General features: G+C 39.0%; 1 protein-coding gene across 5 annotated transcripts in view; it reads right to left on the reverse strand.

Moving 5' to 3' along the window:
• Positions 1 to 8,977: 8,977 nt before the first annotated feature.
• NCOA7 (nuclear receptor coactivator 7) overlaps positions 8,978 to 16,121 on the reverse strand; it is a 112,744-nt gene continuing 105,600 nt past the window's right edge. For 4 of the 5 annotated variants that reach the window (XM_072141606.1, XM_072141604.1, XM_072141605.1 and 1 more), the window contains 5 exons: positions 14,627 to 14,767; positions 12,857 to 13,009; positions 12,093 to 12,188; positions 11,788 to 11,861; positions 8,978 to 11,167 (listed from right to left, as the gene is read on the reverse strand). In XM_072141606.1, the coding sequence (XP_071997707.1) occupies positions 11,032 to 11,167; positions 11,788 to 11,861; positions 12,093 to 12,188; positions 12,857 to 13,009; positions 14,627 to 14,767 (600 nt within the window). In that variant the 3' untranslated portion in view covers positions 8,978 to 11,031. Of the gene's footprint in view, positions 11,168 to 11,787; positions 11,862 to 12,092; positions 12,189 to 12,856; positions 13,010 to 14,626; positions 14,768 to 14,981; positions 15,175 to 16,121 lie in introns of those variants that run through there. The other variant, XM_072141609.1, reaches the window with a different exon arrangement.

Here is a 16,121-nt window from a genome sequence, read left to right on the forward strand (position 1 = left end):
GGGGTTAAGGAAGAATAAAGTGAGCAGATTTTAACTCGCTAAACTTCTAGCTCTCTCAGTTAGGGTATGAAATGCCCTTTCTGGAATACCCCCTCTTGATTCTTTATGTATGGAAAACTTGTAAACAATGGCAGCATAAAGGTTATGCATATAGTAAAGTCAGTTTATGGAGTATAGAAATACTGGTATAGAGTCAAATTACCACTCACTGTCATGTGGCTATGCATAGAATAAAATTGATCTGCAAAAGCTGATAAAAATTAGTCAGCCACCAAAAAAGATGAGAGAGACCTGTAATTGACATCATAGGTAGAGCTCAACTATTAGAGACAAAATGTGAAAACAAATCCAGAATTCATAAATTAAGACAAGAACACAGCTCCCTTTGCACGGCAGTATGAATGGAGATCAATAACTGAATACTCTCTCCCTCTTCAGTATTCACTCAGCATTGTATAGATAATTAAGACCATCCAAAAAGTATTTGCAAAATGTTCATTTATCTTGATATATACAATCTCAAATGCAATAGAATATTAGTACAACAGCATCTTCTCAGTGAAGCCGAGAATGCAGTGTGATCACTAGCAATGGACTGTTACTTTCCACTAAAAAAAAGATTGCTGATACTGATTACTAATACTGTTGGAAGATCCCAATGCTCTCTACCAAACTTTAGACAAGTGGACATGTCTGGCACTGTAGGAGTCCCTGGCTGCATAATGTGTTATGTCTTTGTTACATTGGTTGCCGCTTTCTGCAGGTCATTCACAAGGCCTGGTGGTTCTGGGATTATTTCTCACCGTTCTTGTGATCATTTTGAATCCACGGGGTTTCAAGGTTGTGAACAGGTGTCTTTTTTATACTGTTCAAACAAGAGCCATCGCTACAGGTAATGAGTGGAGGACAGGAAAAAGTTGCAGGTCTGTGAGAGCTAGAAATCTTGCTTGTTTGTAGGTGACCAAATACTTATTTCCCACCATAATTAGCAAATAAATGATTTAACAATCAGACTATGTGATTTTCTAGATTTGTTTTCTAATTATTTTTCTCTCATAGTAAAGGTCTATCTAGAGGCCGCTCTCACAGGCTAACTACAGTAGGGAGAGGACAACTTTTTAAAACCTGCCTCTTTTATTTGAAATCTCCCCCATTTACCAAATCGCCCAATCTCCTCCAAATTCTTGAGAAAATGAGCAGAGAAGAGTCACGGTTAGGCCGGCGGCACACGTGGGATTTTTGGGCCGTTTTTTTTAGCAGTCAGTTAAAAAAAGCATGCATTTTTAAAAACGCATCCATTTTTGTCCGTTTTTTTCCCAAGTATGATGATTGGGAAAAACGGACAAAAATGAAAAAAAGGATGCCGTGCCTGCTCAATACACATGACAGGAAGGGGCGGAGGGAGCTGGATGAGTGTGGAGGAGAGATGAAGTAATGTCAGTATTCAGAATGCTGAAAATGTCATTCCTGGTGACAGGTTTGCTTTAAGTGACTTTCCTGCTTTTCTTTGAATATCATTATAAATAAATAACTATTATTCTAGTAGTGTAATAACAACATGGTCATCTCTTCCTTGCCAAAGCATCTCTCCTTCAAATTGCAACAGCCCATATTTCCTGGCCCTCAACAAAACCCCTACAAGTTTATTAGAAATAGTCACATAAGTATCAAAAAGTTTCCCAAAGGTTACGCTAGTCAGTCCATCGTCAGCAGTTACCCCAATATTCCTGATGACCAGGCACAGTTGTTCCACTTCCTTTCCCAAGTGCCGGTGAGCATCTTTCCCTCTCTTTTCTGTGAGGGTGCCAGCCTTAGGCTTGCCATACTCTGGATCCTGAGTGTGAAGGCGGGCAATACCAGGCTGTACAACATTGCTGAAAGGGTTCTTTTCCTGATAATCCACATGATCCTTTGCCCAGATTTGCCAGGTCTTCTTTAGATCAGCAACCGAGTTGTTAAGATGATTCTCTTTTACTCTGCTTTTCTGTGCAAATTCATCCATCTTCTGTTTTATAGTCAGTTTTATTCATGTGATGAGTAAACTACGACAAATAAATATGTTACATGAGATGTAGAACAAGAACCAACTAACATTAGAAGATACAAAACCTAAAGGTAGACATTGTATCAAAAATTTAGGTTACACTTCCATGGCCATGATCCATGCTCTAGACAAGAGCGAATCCATCCAGAGGAAAGCAGAAAAGATCTTATAACCGACTACAGTGAATCAGTTAAAGATAACCCCAAGTTACCACTAGAGGGTGCTGAAACACTGTCCAATACCTATTCACACCCAAGTAAAAAGACATTTGTAGCATTCTCAGGGTAATATCATAACAATGCCAAAATTTCCATTCTTATAGAAGAGCAAAATATCATAACAATACCCAAAACTAACTATGGAAGGTCTTCTGTCCACGTTCTTTCCCCATAGGATTATATTTACATAAGGTTCCCTCCCCCCATGTTTCTGTTATTTCTTAGGCCAGAAAAGAATTGGGTTATTTTCACCATTTGGATCAGGGCTGTAACTACAGGGGTAGCAGTCGCTATAGGGCCCTGGCATCTAGGGTATTGGGTGTGAATATGCTGTGTGTGGTGTATATATACAGTATTTGTATGTGTATAGGCTTTATGTCTGTGTATATGAGGCATGGCTGTATATGGTACTGTATGTATGTGCGAATTAACAAAAAAATTGCATATTTGTATAAGGGGGGGGAGACAGGGGCCCCATTCAGAGGTCTGCTATGGGGCCCTGCCTCTCCTAGTTACACCCCTGATTTAGATGGAATACAGTATGTGTAGAGAGCTGTTGTAAAGCAGTACTGTGGAACAGCTCTGTGATATAATGTACATTAGTTTAGGACTGCTGGTAAACCAGTATCTTACAATTCATAATCCACAAACATTACAAACCTGAAGACTTAACCCTGCTACATCTATACATATATGGCATTTCGCAGGATAAGCAAATGCCTGCCATTCAGGCTTTTAATGTCACTGCCAGGTGATAAAAACTACATGCAAAGTGTGATCTGTGTTCAGTGGTCATAGTACAGTGATCGGACTGGCTGAACATACCAGAAACCCGTACAGCTGCCCCGCAGGATCCCCTATGATCTCTGCAGCTCACCTGACATTAGTAGTCACATGCTGCAGTATATCCCATCCCCCAGATTATATTACTATATATAGAGATTGACTTGGTGTGGGAGAGGCCAGGCCCATTTCCTCCCACAGAGAAGTGTTTATCTTGATGTAATACAGGAAGACTGAGAGAACAACTCAGCACTGGTCAAGTCAAATGTAATTGTCTTACAGTACAAAGGAAATGTGTGCCTAAAAATGATACAGTTATGTTTCTGAGTAGCAGATTATGTTGGATCAAAATAGATCTACTTTATAGCTTACATTAAATATTTAAATAAATCAACAACAGCAAAAACAATGCATACATTATCGCCTAAACTGCCGTTAATCTGCTAGATGTCTCTACAAAACAGATTATTCTTGCTAATGGATTTTCTGAATACTTCCAGCATGTTATTCTCACATTAGTAAATCTTACGAACTCCATTGTCTCTATAGTGTCATCTCCATAGCGCACCCCTACAAATACCACAGTCACTTACAGTATAATGTCACATGGATAAAAACTTCTAATTTATATACGGCACCTACTAATTGTTATACAACAATGACATCCTCAAATAGACCTGTGGCCGGGGGAAGAGGAGGGCTGCATAAAAAAAAATAATAAACATGTACTTACCCCCCTTGGTTCCTCCCGGTTTGCTCCGCTCAGACAACTTCCTTCCGGCCGGGCACACCCATCCATTCCCTGTCCTAGCGCTGCTTATCACATTATACTGTCCAGGATCAGGTAATCAAAAAAACAAAAACACAAATTCATAACTTTCCTCCCAGATCCGTTCCCCCAGCATCTTCTGTCTGACAAATCCATCTTAGTAAGGTAGTATGTAGAGTAGTCATATGGCTGTATCAGATTATAGGTCTATGTAACAGTGCTTAGATGTATATATGTATGCGTGCGTAATCTATATGTATAGGTTACTGTGGTGCGTGTTATTATGGACGTGAGAACGTAAAACTGATATTGAATTTCTCTCTCAGGTTAGGGTCATATCTATGCTTTACAGTAGCGATGGTTTGTTCACAAACAATCTGGATCTAAGAGCCGACTCTTTTAGGTGAACAGGGACACTCGGCTCTTCCCTGAGAGCCAATGGCTGACTTAGCCCTGCCTTATCTTTTTACCTAACAATTTGGGTTATAATGGGGATGAGTGGCTGGCTGCCTGAAAACTTCTCTGTGGGGAGTCATTCAGGAGCCAGAAGAACCGACTCATTTTAGTGAGCAGAGTCAAATCATCCAGAGCACTAAAAGAGCTGACTGCCTATCACTATTGTACAGAAGTAATGCTGAGTAGAGACTTCAGCAGGAGGTTCTGTGTCCTGATGGGCTGGGCTGATGTCAAAGTGCTCAGCAATTTGGGAAGTGAATGAAAGCTACTCTGGTTTCAGTGCCATTATGATAAAGCATGATAAACCAGGGACACTTACAGAAGGGTTTCCATTTACTCTAAGTAGTAATTTCCATTCTATTCTTCAATAATGTAAACTTGGTCATACTGTCATTGCTCTGCCCCCCCCCCCCCTCAGATTAATGAAAGGTTAGACAATACCTTTGATGCAACCCAAAATGCCAACTAAATGTACTGCTAAACAAGCAATTATGTGATTTTAAAAAATCCAAGTTCACAATAGGCTGCAACCTAAGATTTAAAAATGAATGGCAGACAAACAGCGCAAGCGTTATATGGTGTTCATTTATTGAAAATATGGTAACATGACATTACATACTGTATATCAAATCATTCCGTCATGTCCGTGATCAGAATAGTGGCAGCATTTATTCATAAAACCAAAGGAAACAAGACGTTTGACCATATAAATGCAAGGTTGAGTCATTTCAGCAGTGCATTTGATAACAAGGAATAAAGAGATGCTGTAACCTTCTCTATATACTCAAGATACTAGTAAAGTGCATGTGAATACAGCTTCTCTCCACAGATCCTTAGCAACGGCACACAGCTACATCCCTGCTCACACTCTGTGTGGCCAATGGTCACCAAAGAAGTTTCCCGAAAACTCATGCAGCCAAAGTGGGTCAGCAGAGTGCTGTTGTACTGTGGAAACCCAATCTAAGATGGATGGTCTCAAGAGTTTATGCTACATTTTTATTTAATATATGGTGCCCTATGGCATCTGTTGGCTTCTCTCGTCCACATAAGGTTTTTAGTGCCAGTGGATACATGAGTCTATCAATCAAATCCTCTTGTACATAATGTGGAAATTATTTCAACTATTGTACAGGACAGCCAATAAATGGTGAACTATAAACAGCCTCCTTTCCTACCCGCACCCTATGTTCTTTTACATTGACCACAAACAACAGAGCCGTGATCGGTTGCCTTCAACCCGTTTCATCAGGATTCTACAGGACTTCTTCTGATTCAACTGCTTTGTATGGCGCTGCGTCAAAATACGTTTCCAGCACATTATTACAGTCCAGCCCCTGTGCCAACCAGAAGAATTGGAAAAGCTCAGATTCCGGGTGTTTAACCCCTTAAGCATGGACAACATTGTTTAAGCGGTTACAGAGGAAGCACACCCATTGGCATCCTGCAGCTTCAATTACAGGGTGCCAATGGTGTTGCACAGCAGCCCCGGTTCTAGTTAAGGTCACTGGCCTAGCCTATTATATGCCTATTAGAAAAGATATAATGCACGGCTTGTGTGTACCTCCACAACCATACAAGCCTAGGCTAAGAAGCCATAATAGTAATTTATCTTGTACCAAAAAAAATAAATAAATAAAAGGAAAAACCATAGCCCAATTGACATTTTTTATTCAATCTCAAAAAAATTATATGAATCGCAATCAAAAAAACTTAATGAACCCCTAATGTGTGCAAAATCTACAGGTCTTTCACAAAAAATAAGCCCTCACGCAGCCAGATTGATAAAAAAATTTCAAAAGCCATGAAGCTTGGAATTTGGCATTGCACAAACCCCCCCCCCCCTCCCCCAAAGTATTTTGTTTTGCAAAGAAAGCTCATTTTAATAAAAACCCTCTAAATTTGGTATTACTGTAATAGTATTGACCCATATTTCGGTCTTTTTTAAATATACTGCATAGACCGGGTTAATAAAAGTTGACCAATAGTACATATGAAACCCAAAATGAAAACTTTATTTCATTCACCAAAAAAACAAAAGACCTCATATAGCAGTTGTGGCATAAAATTTTAAAAGTTATGGCCTAGGTATTAACGTAGAAAACAGGTGCGAAGATAAGGGGGTTAGGCAGTTAATCTAGTATTTACATTGTTTAACCCCCTTACACACGAGCAAGTGTGATGCGTCCAACTAGAATGACACTTGCAGTATGTGCTGGATGGATGTTCAGCTACTGGAATACACTTATACACCTTATTTGCACCCATCAGAGCCCAATGTATTGCCTTCCGTCTTGTCATCAGTTTCCACATTTCTACTGTCTACTTTTCATACTGTTTTGCACTGCCGAGCTAACAAGGCATGTGTAACGTGCCTCACACAGTGTTTTCATGGACATTTGTGATCTCACTATTACAAAGCATACGAGCCACATCTTCTGCCGCTTGCGATGACAACTTGTAGATTCTGATATTTGGCCTGGACAACCACCTCTTGGCTTGGGAAAGAATGGACAGACTTCATTGCATATTCAACAGTTTGGCAATTTTGAGCATTCTCAACTCAAAACAGTGACCTTTCACTTGTGAATCTCATAATGAGAAAGAATGTGAGAAAAGATTGTAATTTGTAGTATACACAAATAAAAAAAATTGTTCCACCAACAGAGGCAAAGCATTAACAATGCTGTTATATGGCAGGGGTCTGTAGAACTATTAATATGAGAAATAGTTGCAAGTCTTATGTATAAGATCCGATGATGGGGGATTATTTATCGTGTGCTGGTGTATCATAGCCCCACCTCTGCTCAGGCCTCTTGATATATCCGGCGAGGGCCTGCGCAGTGTTTATTTGGCGGCTGCAGGGAGAGTAACAACAGATGCCAAACTGAAGTAAATCATGTATGAAAAACAGTTAATGTCCATTTTCCAAGACCGGATTTTTGCTACATTTGCGTGAAGGTAGCTTTAGCCTTTTACTCATCCGTGTATACTCAGAATTCAGTCACCATAGCGGCAGGGGGTCTTGCTTTTTTCAGGACAAAATGTAGTTTTTAATAGTACAATTTTGCGTTTCATATGTACTACTTTTATTAACCCTTTCTGTGCAGTATATTTAAATAAGAATGCAAGTCTGGCTTTGCTTTTTTCTAATAAAAATTTTCTGCATTTATTGTGGAAACTTAAAGCGTTTTTCTCTGTGTCAATATGCACACAGCAATACCAAATGTATATATATATATATATATTAATAACTTTCATTTGCATAACAAAATCCTTTTAGTGGGGAAAAAAATTATTTTGCATCATCAGCGCCATAACTTTTACAACATTTTTGTCATTGTGGCTGGGTTACTTTTGGCATAAAAATCTGTAGATTTTATTTGCTTATGTTAATATTTTTTGTGTGATGGATGATCACACAAAAGTGTGAATGGTTTGGGAATGTTTTTCTTTAACATTCTGGATTAGAACAATTATAAATATGAATTTTAAGCTTGGGTTGGTACTGGTGCGGGAAGAAAAAAAAAAAAGTGTGACGAACCCCCAGGCTACCTGTGAAATTGGCACACTGATTGCTGCTGCAGGGTGCCAATGAGTAGAGGGCGCTCACTCCCTGTGCACACACTTGGGCACAAAAGTCCATGTTTGACCACTGTGTATATATGGGGTTAAAGCACCTGTGATCTGAACTTTTCAGAACATAGGTGTTAGTGTCGGGGCTGGGCCCCACCATTGCTCCAATACCTAATGTCCTGTTATCTTTTGATGCGATGCCGTAGACAGGAATCACATCAGAAGTATCTTAAACGGTTGCCATAACGAAGTATGCCATAATGAAGAGTCTGCTCATGTGCTAGGTTTTCAACCCATACCAGGATTTCTTCTCAACAATTGATAGAGCCCAATAAGTAATGCGATAAAAAGGGATTGTTGAGTGAAAAAGAAAAAGTTTGCAAATGAAAGCTTGAAATAAATTTTCTACATTTCATGAGACTTTTTTCAGACTCTGATCTCAGGAAGTGTCTTGGTGGCACAGCAGAAAATGCATAAGGTACCTGCAAATTCAAAGCCACAAACTCACCAGTTAGTTGAATGGGGATTTTCTTAACCTAAGGCCAGATGCATATGTTTACCTAATCCCGCAGACTACAATCCTTGCACGGAAATATAATGCAAGGACTTCCCATCTGCCGGCAAAACTTTGGCAACGGCACTTTATAAAGAGTTACATTGCTGGTCCTGAAGTTTGATGTGCATCAAGCCATAGTAACAATTTTCTTCATTAAAGATGTCAAATTCTGGTAAATGGAGAGATATCTACACGGCTCTCTCAACCTGGTACAGTATAAGGGAGTATCTATAAAGGTAGCTATGTATTCTTTGTTAAGCCATATAATGGAGGGATAGGTTCTTATAGGTGCTTAGGCATTGGGATTCTTTATGAGAGGAGTGAACATTGATCACAGCCAAGATGTTCTGGAAGTTTCCCCATTATATGGACAATTAAACAACTGGGGTCCTTCCAGGGCATATGCTCCGCAGTAGATGTTAGAATCCATCCCCCTCAGGTTATTTCAGCCTGATGAGGGTAAAAGTTGCTTTGCATCAGGATGAAAAGAGGAATGTTGTATCCACAGCAGGCTACAACAAGAGCTTTACTGGTGTACATGAGGAGTGTATCCATAAAATGAGATGTGAATATAGCCAAACTGTAAATAAAAGCTGTTTATTGTGCATGTGATAAGAGTATCCAATGAGATCAATATAAAAATGTTTAAGTTAAAAATGCATCTGTCTTATTTTTCTTTCCTAACTTATCACCGTTAACCTCCAAGTTAATCTATGCTCTTAATGTTTCTGATAACACTTAGGGGTCATTAACCCTTTGGGTATATTCACATGTCCCAGTTCAACCTGCATCAAAATGAATCATAAAGAACTGCTTTCAGCTCACGTGGTTTAAAATGAAGTTACCGTATTTAATTCAACACATCAAAACTTTTTACAGAACCCATTGTGGCTTATGACATACTGTATACAGATTGAAAAATCGGGAAGAGAAAACAAATTATGTCTTACTGACCCATTCCTTTCAATGGGCTTTTTCACACTTCAGTTTTTTACACTGATCAGTGAAGTGTGAAAAAGCCCATTGAAAGGAATGGGTCAGTTAGGCATCAGTGAAAGAAAATTAAAATCGGGAAGAGAAAACCAATCTAGATTGAATGTTGGATGTTGGATGCAGATGTTCATAGGCTAAAATGGGTTCAGAGAAAAATCACTGATGTGAAAAAAAAAACCAAACAACGTGAAACCACCCTAACACAGGGTAATAGCTTGCATTAGGTAATAGACAAAGGGTTTTTCCAGGAACACAATTTGGGCATAATTTTTTAAAAATGTTTTCGGATAATTATTATGGATTTTTAGCCTGGATTAGTACAAAATATGTGTGATTGCCTAATAGAAAGTAACTACAGCTCAGAGGACCCCCAGGCTGCCTGTGACATCATCGGGACAGTGATTGCCAGGTCAATCAGGTCACATGACCCTCAATCATCAGCCATGTCTGGATGGTGCACTTGACCAAGCTGTATATAGCAGGGCATAACAATTAGGCAGGTGTTTATATTATTTACATTATTTGCTGTTTAAAGCACAATTCAAAATGCACTAGAAACTGGTCAACCCCTTTAAACATGAGCCTAAATTGCAGTCCTTATAATAACTGTATACATTAATCATTATAGGCAGCGATTATGAATATCCATTTTATTACAAGAATTCCCCCAGCATTTCAGAAACATAAGGCAGGCAATAACAATAATATAAAGTACAGCACAGACCACCCTCACAAGAGCAGACACAACGCTTACTAGATCAACTAAAAACTTTGCTTTTTAAGAAATAAAGGCAAAAAAATAAAATGTGTAGGAGACCAAATTAAAAATTACAAAAATAAAATAAGCAGCTTTCAGAAACGACCTGCGTTCCTCAGTACGATACTCGTCCCTGCAACAAGAAAGTCAGCCGCCATATATAGGTCACATCTCTTTCACATAAGCTTTTTTTGTCCATACTCTTTCCACTAATAACAGAGATACATAAAAATTGCAATACCCTCTGCTCCATATTATATCTTGGGCTTCAAGGCAGGGCTGCAAATCACCAACTATGATAATGGAGCAGCACTACTCAGTGGCATGGATGAACTGAGCCATTCTGGCTTTCAATCCACCAACATCAGAACGTGCATTACAATGACCACATCATAAATTGGTTGTAGTGTAAAGTATATGCAATTTTAAAATCTTCAGCTCTAAAATGCATGGTTAGCAGTAGTTCTCAATAAATAAACTGGACAGTCTATAGTAACATATTCCCTTATGTGATAATCATTTACAACTCCTCGGGATACTACAGTACTGCAGCCTTCTAACAATTCTATTGCGCGAATGAGCCATGTTTGCCTCTACTCACATGTAGACCTTAGACATTAGCATTTCATATAAAGCTTCAATAATAAAATATTCATATCCATTCCTGCACAGTCTGTGTGGAGCAGTCACGACATGCTCAGAACAGTATTGCATTCTTGGAAACAAATGGATTCTTCAGTGCAATCGTAGAAGGAAAATGTTCTATAGCAAGGATCAAACTCAAGTTTAATAAGCAACGTGTTTGATCACTTCCCATCTTGTCTGGATTTTCAAACCTGGACCGTCTAAAATGTACTTTTGTTCATAGTGTCCAGACTCGGTTTACTGAAAGGTCCACACTTCTAGATCTTGCACAATGAAGTCTTCTTTTTTAGATATAATGTCATTGTTGAATGTACTACAAGGGTTACTGCGTCCATGGTACAAATCTGAGTCCAGCCATAGTCCGAATCCACCACTGAAGAAAACAGATACTAGGGGTTAAAACCATATATGTTCTGTCTGATGTAGCCATTAAATACACTAATGTGTGGTACACACTGTGCTGTAAAATACAATTCCCAGTGAAATTATATTTTCACTTAGACTAAGAAATCTAATATTAGTACACTTGTAACCAAAGAGTAGATTGCTAGCTGCAGGATAATATTATAGGAGAGACTGGTAAATCTCAATTTTGTGACCAAGTTATTCTTGTTGCCTATATTTTCATCTACGAGTTTCCATGTAGCTTTTGTGGCTGTGTCTCCCATACCTATCAAACAACAAAAAAACCTGGCTACGTCTGCATTTCATATAAAATTAAGTTTATGGTAAGAAAAAAATAAATACATGATGAGGCCTCCTGTGCTTGTTCCATTGTCACTTTGTGAGGTCCTGTCACAAGCCAGAAAACACAGGCAGGAATACAACCTGCATTATAAATTTGCAGCTCGGGCAGTCCACACAAAGGGCTGTGTACAATCCCATATAAAATAAATGTGGACATGTGCTAGCCATTGAAACAACATCTAGCACACATCCAAAAAATAAGGTTGTGTGCATCAGGCCTAGGACCAAATAAATCAGAATACTAACCCTCCACCGCCGAGCTCCAAGGAAGTGGTATCTCCATTGATGAAGTAAGAATTCTCTCCACTCCATTTGAATGCCTGTAACAAAAAGCAATCATTTCAGCAAGAAAAGCAAGTCTCATTTGACAAAGGGATAACCCACAGGGCGTGTATGAGGGAGCAACAGAGTATGGGGTAAATCAAGGTCTCCACTAAAAGATCCTTAAGTGTGATAGTCCACGTTTTCCTCTTACAAATGTACAAGGAGATATTGTAGGAGGTAAACTCCTGCTATGGATTTAAATAACTGGAAAAAAGAAAATCACTTACTTTAAAATCAGGATTGAAAGTGAACAGGAATGTTTCCCCTGTGCCATAGTAATGATCACTGAGCCTGAAAGGATGTGTTGCATATGCCCCAAATACCTGGGGAGAAAAATAAAGAGAGATGTGTAACAAATATTAAATATAGGAGATACTAGGAAGGACAATGTGAGTGTCTGAGAAGATAAGCACACTTTTTTTTGTTGTTAACAAACACAATGCATTTCTCAAATGGTTCCATTTCTTTTGCTATTTGAAAGATCAGACAGCTGTAGAAAGGTTTCCACAGGGGCATGCTTCAACATGGATGTGCTCAATTATAAAATGCCATATCCAAAAAGCACATTCCAATAGGTTATGCAACACCCTTCCTTTTCTTGGTTGAACTTGATGGGCATGTGTCTTTTTTTCAACCGTATAAAATATGATACACAATCCCCACTAAAGAAACAAAGGACAAATGATGACACCTATGCTGTGGCTGGATTTTGCAGAGTTGCCACAGTGCTGGGGATGGGACTCACAGTGATACAAGATAAAGGGGGAGAGGGTCCTGCCTGGCGGAGAATTGCGCTACTGCGCTAGAATTGCAGCGCAAATGGGAAAGCAATTCCAGGCGATTCACTAAGGGCCTGTACGCCAGAAAACTGGCTTAGAAGTCTAGATAAATCTTTTTATTAAAAAAAAGGGTAACTAGTAGCATACTGATCACAAATCTGGCATTGTACAGTTATTCTACCATAAAAGAAATACATATATTGATCAAATACCTGATTGTCCATGTCTTTTACCACCAAGAGTACTGGACTGTCCACTGAGCATAAATTTCTGTACAGTGTCTTAAGGCTAGTTCCATGCTGCTGTGTACTGTATACCAAATGCCAAGGATATCCTTGAACTCTAGCAGGAAGTCTGTGGGCCAACTGTACAAGGAAAAAAAACAAAATAATGTGTAAACATTTCTATTACTGCTGAGTACTTAATATGTGTGGCATGAGAACTGATGTGACCTCCAAAGCGATGTCAATCTCCTACTCCAATCACACTAATGTAGTGTAAACATAGCACATAGTGCACATACAGTGGAGTGTTTCTTAAATGCTGGAACAAGGAAACACTGGTGTTTCTACTTTCTATCTCAAGTGAAGTGTGAAAAACTCACTATACAAGTCAGTGTGGACGCAACAAATCGCAATGCATACATTTTAGATTACAAAGAACACCCAACGCTTCTCATAATTATGCAAGCCTCCTGCATGACATCACCAGGCTCCAGCAGTGAAGAGGAGGCGAGTATCAAGGGAGGTCGGCAAAATTATTAGCTTTGAGCGGCGGCGACATACACAGAGCCGCTATTTTATTATTTTTGCCGCTACTCGCTGTGTCAAGATTAAGGAATCTCGGCATTGTGGAAAAGATGCCAACAGGTACTTATGGTTAATGTAAATGTGTACATATTAAATGGTTGATTCCCAGTGTTGGAAAGTTATGTTGGATAAGTAATCTTCCGCCAAAGTTAATAAGAACAACAAAAATGTTATATATATTTTACAAGTGTGAGTGAGACAATAACAGCCTGTAAAGTCAGATCACAGAGGAGCTATGGTAGCCCTTCAGGCTCATTAGCATAATTTTAAAAACGGATTTTAGAAGGCAAAAGGCCATGAATAACAAGTATAAGAGGATTACCATAGTCATGGTGCCTGGATCTATGAGTAAGTGTCCCTGGTTTATCGTGCTTGATTTTGAAGTTAGATTTTCTTTAATTAAAAAGTGACCTAAGGTCAGGGGGACATGGGACAGAATCATGGTGAAAAATCTGACTCGAGCACAAATTAGCTACATCTTGAGTTACGCTTATTCAATGGCAGGGGACACAGGGGGCAATGGAGAAGTTACATTCTGTACCTCGAATTTCCAAGTAAATGACATGCTCTGGGTTCTAAAAGCTTGAAAGCTCCCTATCACTAAGAAAATCTATGCAATCTTGGGGTCCCATATTATTTAGCAAGAGCATAAGCATAGTATATACTATGGAAAATTATGCAATAAAAACAGTCATTTATTGCTCCAAGATGTCCCTAGCGATTCTTTTCCCCATAACATCCCCTCAATCAAAGAATGGAGGGGTGTGAAGGGGGGCGCACTCACTGGCAGAGTGGGACAGCGCAGGGCATGAATAAAACTAGCTATTCAGGACTGAATAGGCAAAAGGTTATGTTGCTATTCTACACAAGGCTTGGTGTAGCATCATACGCCGGCGAGACAGGGTGCTGAAGATGGGATACCGAAGCCTCCTGAAATATCCAGCAAAGCTGAAGGGTGGGGATTCAATTAGAAGCATTGTGCGCTTAATTATGATAAATTCCCCTCTCCAATGACTTAAAGCAATCTCCATAAGTTCACTCGCACAGGTAAGTTGTCATTGATTGAGTAGAACCAGCCAAAGCTACAAATAACTTCTCCTGCTCTATAACATGCTGCTTGCAGAACAATCATGCTTACCAAGACAGGTTCCCTAGAAGTCAAACTTAATTTACCTTCTCAATGTGGAAATCATCCAGCAAACTGCTTTTCTGTTTCAAATCGGGCAGAAAGTCCTCAAGTGCCTCGTCTTCCTCCTCTTCCTCATCATAACTGCAGGTACTTTTTCGGCGTTTTGCTTCCTCTACAGTGATAATCTATGAAAAAAAAAAAAGTTTTTTAATTCCACAAATGACATTAGTTCACTGTGTAAAATAGATTGAAAAATAAGACTAAGAAATTGTCCAAGAACAAATGTATTTACACCTGTAAAGCCTTAACAGCTCTTTGGTATATTCAGTATAATCAGATATACCCTTCTTCAATAGTGAATCAAAGCAGAAAGAATGAAAAAAAAAGAGAAAACGCAACCTGTACATATGGTTCCTCAACCCCACTTGCAATGTAGAGGATTCTGATGTCCAGTGCTTTGTTAGGATTCCTCATTGTAACTGCTTTCAAACCCAGCCACGTGGGACCTTTATATGCGACTTTCAGGCATGAAGATTCTAGGCAGGGACAAAAATGGAAACCCACAAAGGGGTTTCACTTCAGCTTGATAAAAGAAAGTTTCTATTTCCTGATCAGAAGGAGGAGTTGTGCTCATGAAGCAGCTTGCCTGGGTCAAGGCGTGTGTAAATAGATCTGAACATGTTTAAGGTCTTGCGGGAAAAAGCTTTACAAGTTTTCACAGCAGATTTACCCTTTGTTTCAGGTTTTTAAAGGTTAGACTATTGGCTGCAGTAAGATTTATAGTTATTCAAGTACACTTATATACAAAACAAGGAACACTAGATAAAAGGTCATCTCTCCGTCACTGGATGTGCCCTCTGATAATGCCAATACTCAATAGTTATTTGGGTAGCCACATGGGGCTCCTAGGGTGTTAGAAGTCAGCTCTTTCAGGGGACCCTAGAAAGGTGGCAGAGGGCAAATTTAATACAAGTGTGTTATTTTATGTCTATATGTGTTTATGCAACTCTGCTGTTAACATATATATAGGGATTCTAACAGTATCCTGAATACAGAGCAAGGTGCTAACGTACTACCCTAATCAATCATATAGAAATAAAGAATAATACCATGCTGTTTCTATATATGTACAAGCAATGCAGAGCACTACTTCACTTACCCTGAATATATATACACATAGCAAGGCACTACTAGTTATGTCTATACAGACAGTGCACAGTGTTACTACTCTTATCTAGTATATATAGAAACAGCACGGTACTATTAATTATTTCTATATGTACAAGCAATGCAGAGCACTACTTCACTTATCCTGAATATATATACACATAGCAAGGCACTACTAGTTATGTCTATACAGACCGTGCACAGTGTTACTACTCTTATCTAGTATATATAGAAACAGCACGGTACTATTAATTATTTCTATATGTACAATATATATATTTTATTACACACAAAGGTTCAAAATGTGAAACCATCTTAAAAGGAGTTATACTAGTTTTTCTGCTTTCTTTTAGGGCCAACAAATAAACTATT

The sequence above is a fragment of the Engystomops pustulosus genome, chromosome 3, assembly GCF_040894005.1.
Source record: "Engystomops pustulosus chromosome 3, aEngPut4.maternal, whole genome shotgun sequence".
NCBI classification, from domain to species: domain Eukaryota; kingdom Metazoa; phylum Chordata; class Amphibia; order Anura; family Leptodactylidae; genus Engystomops; species Engystomops pustulosus.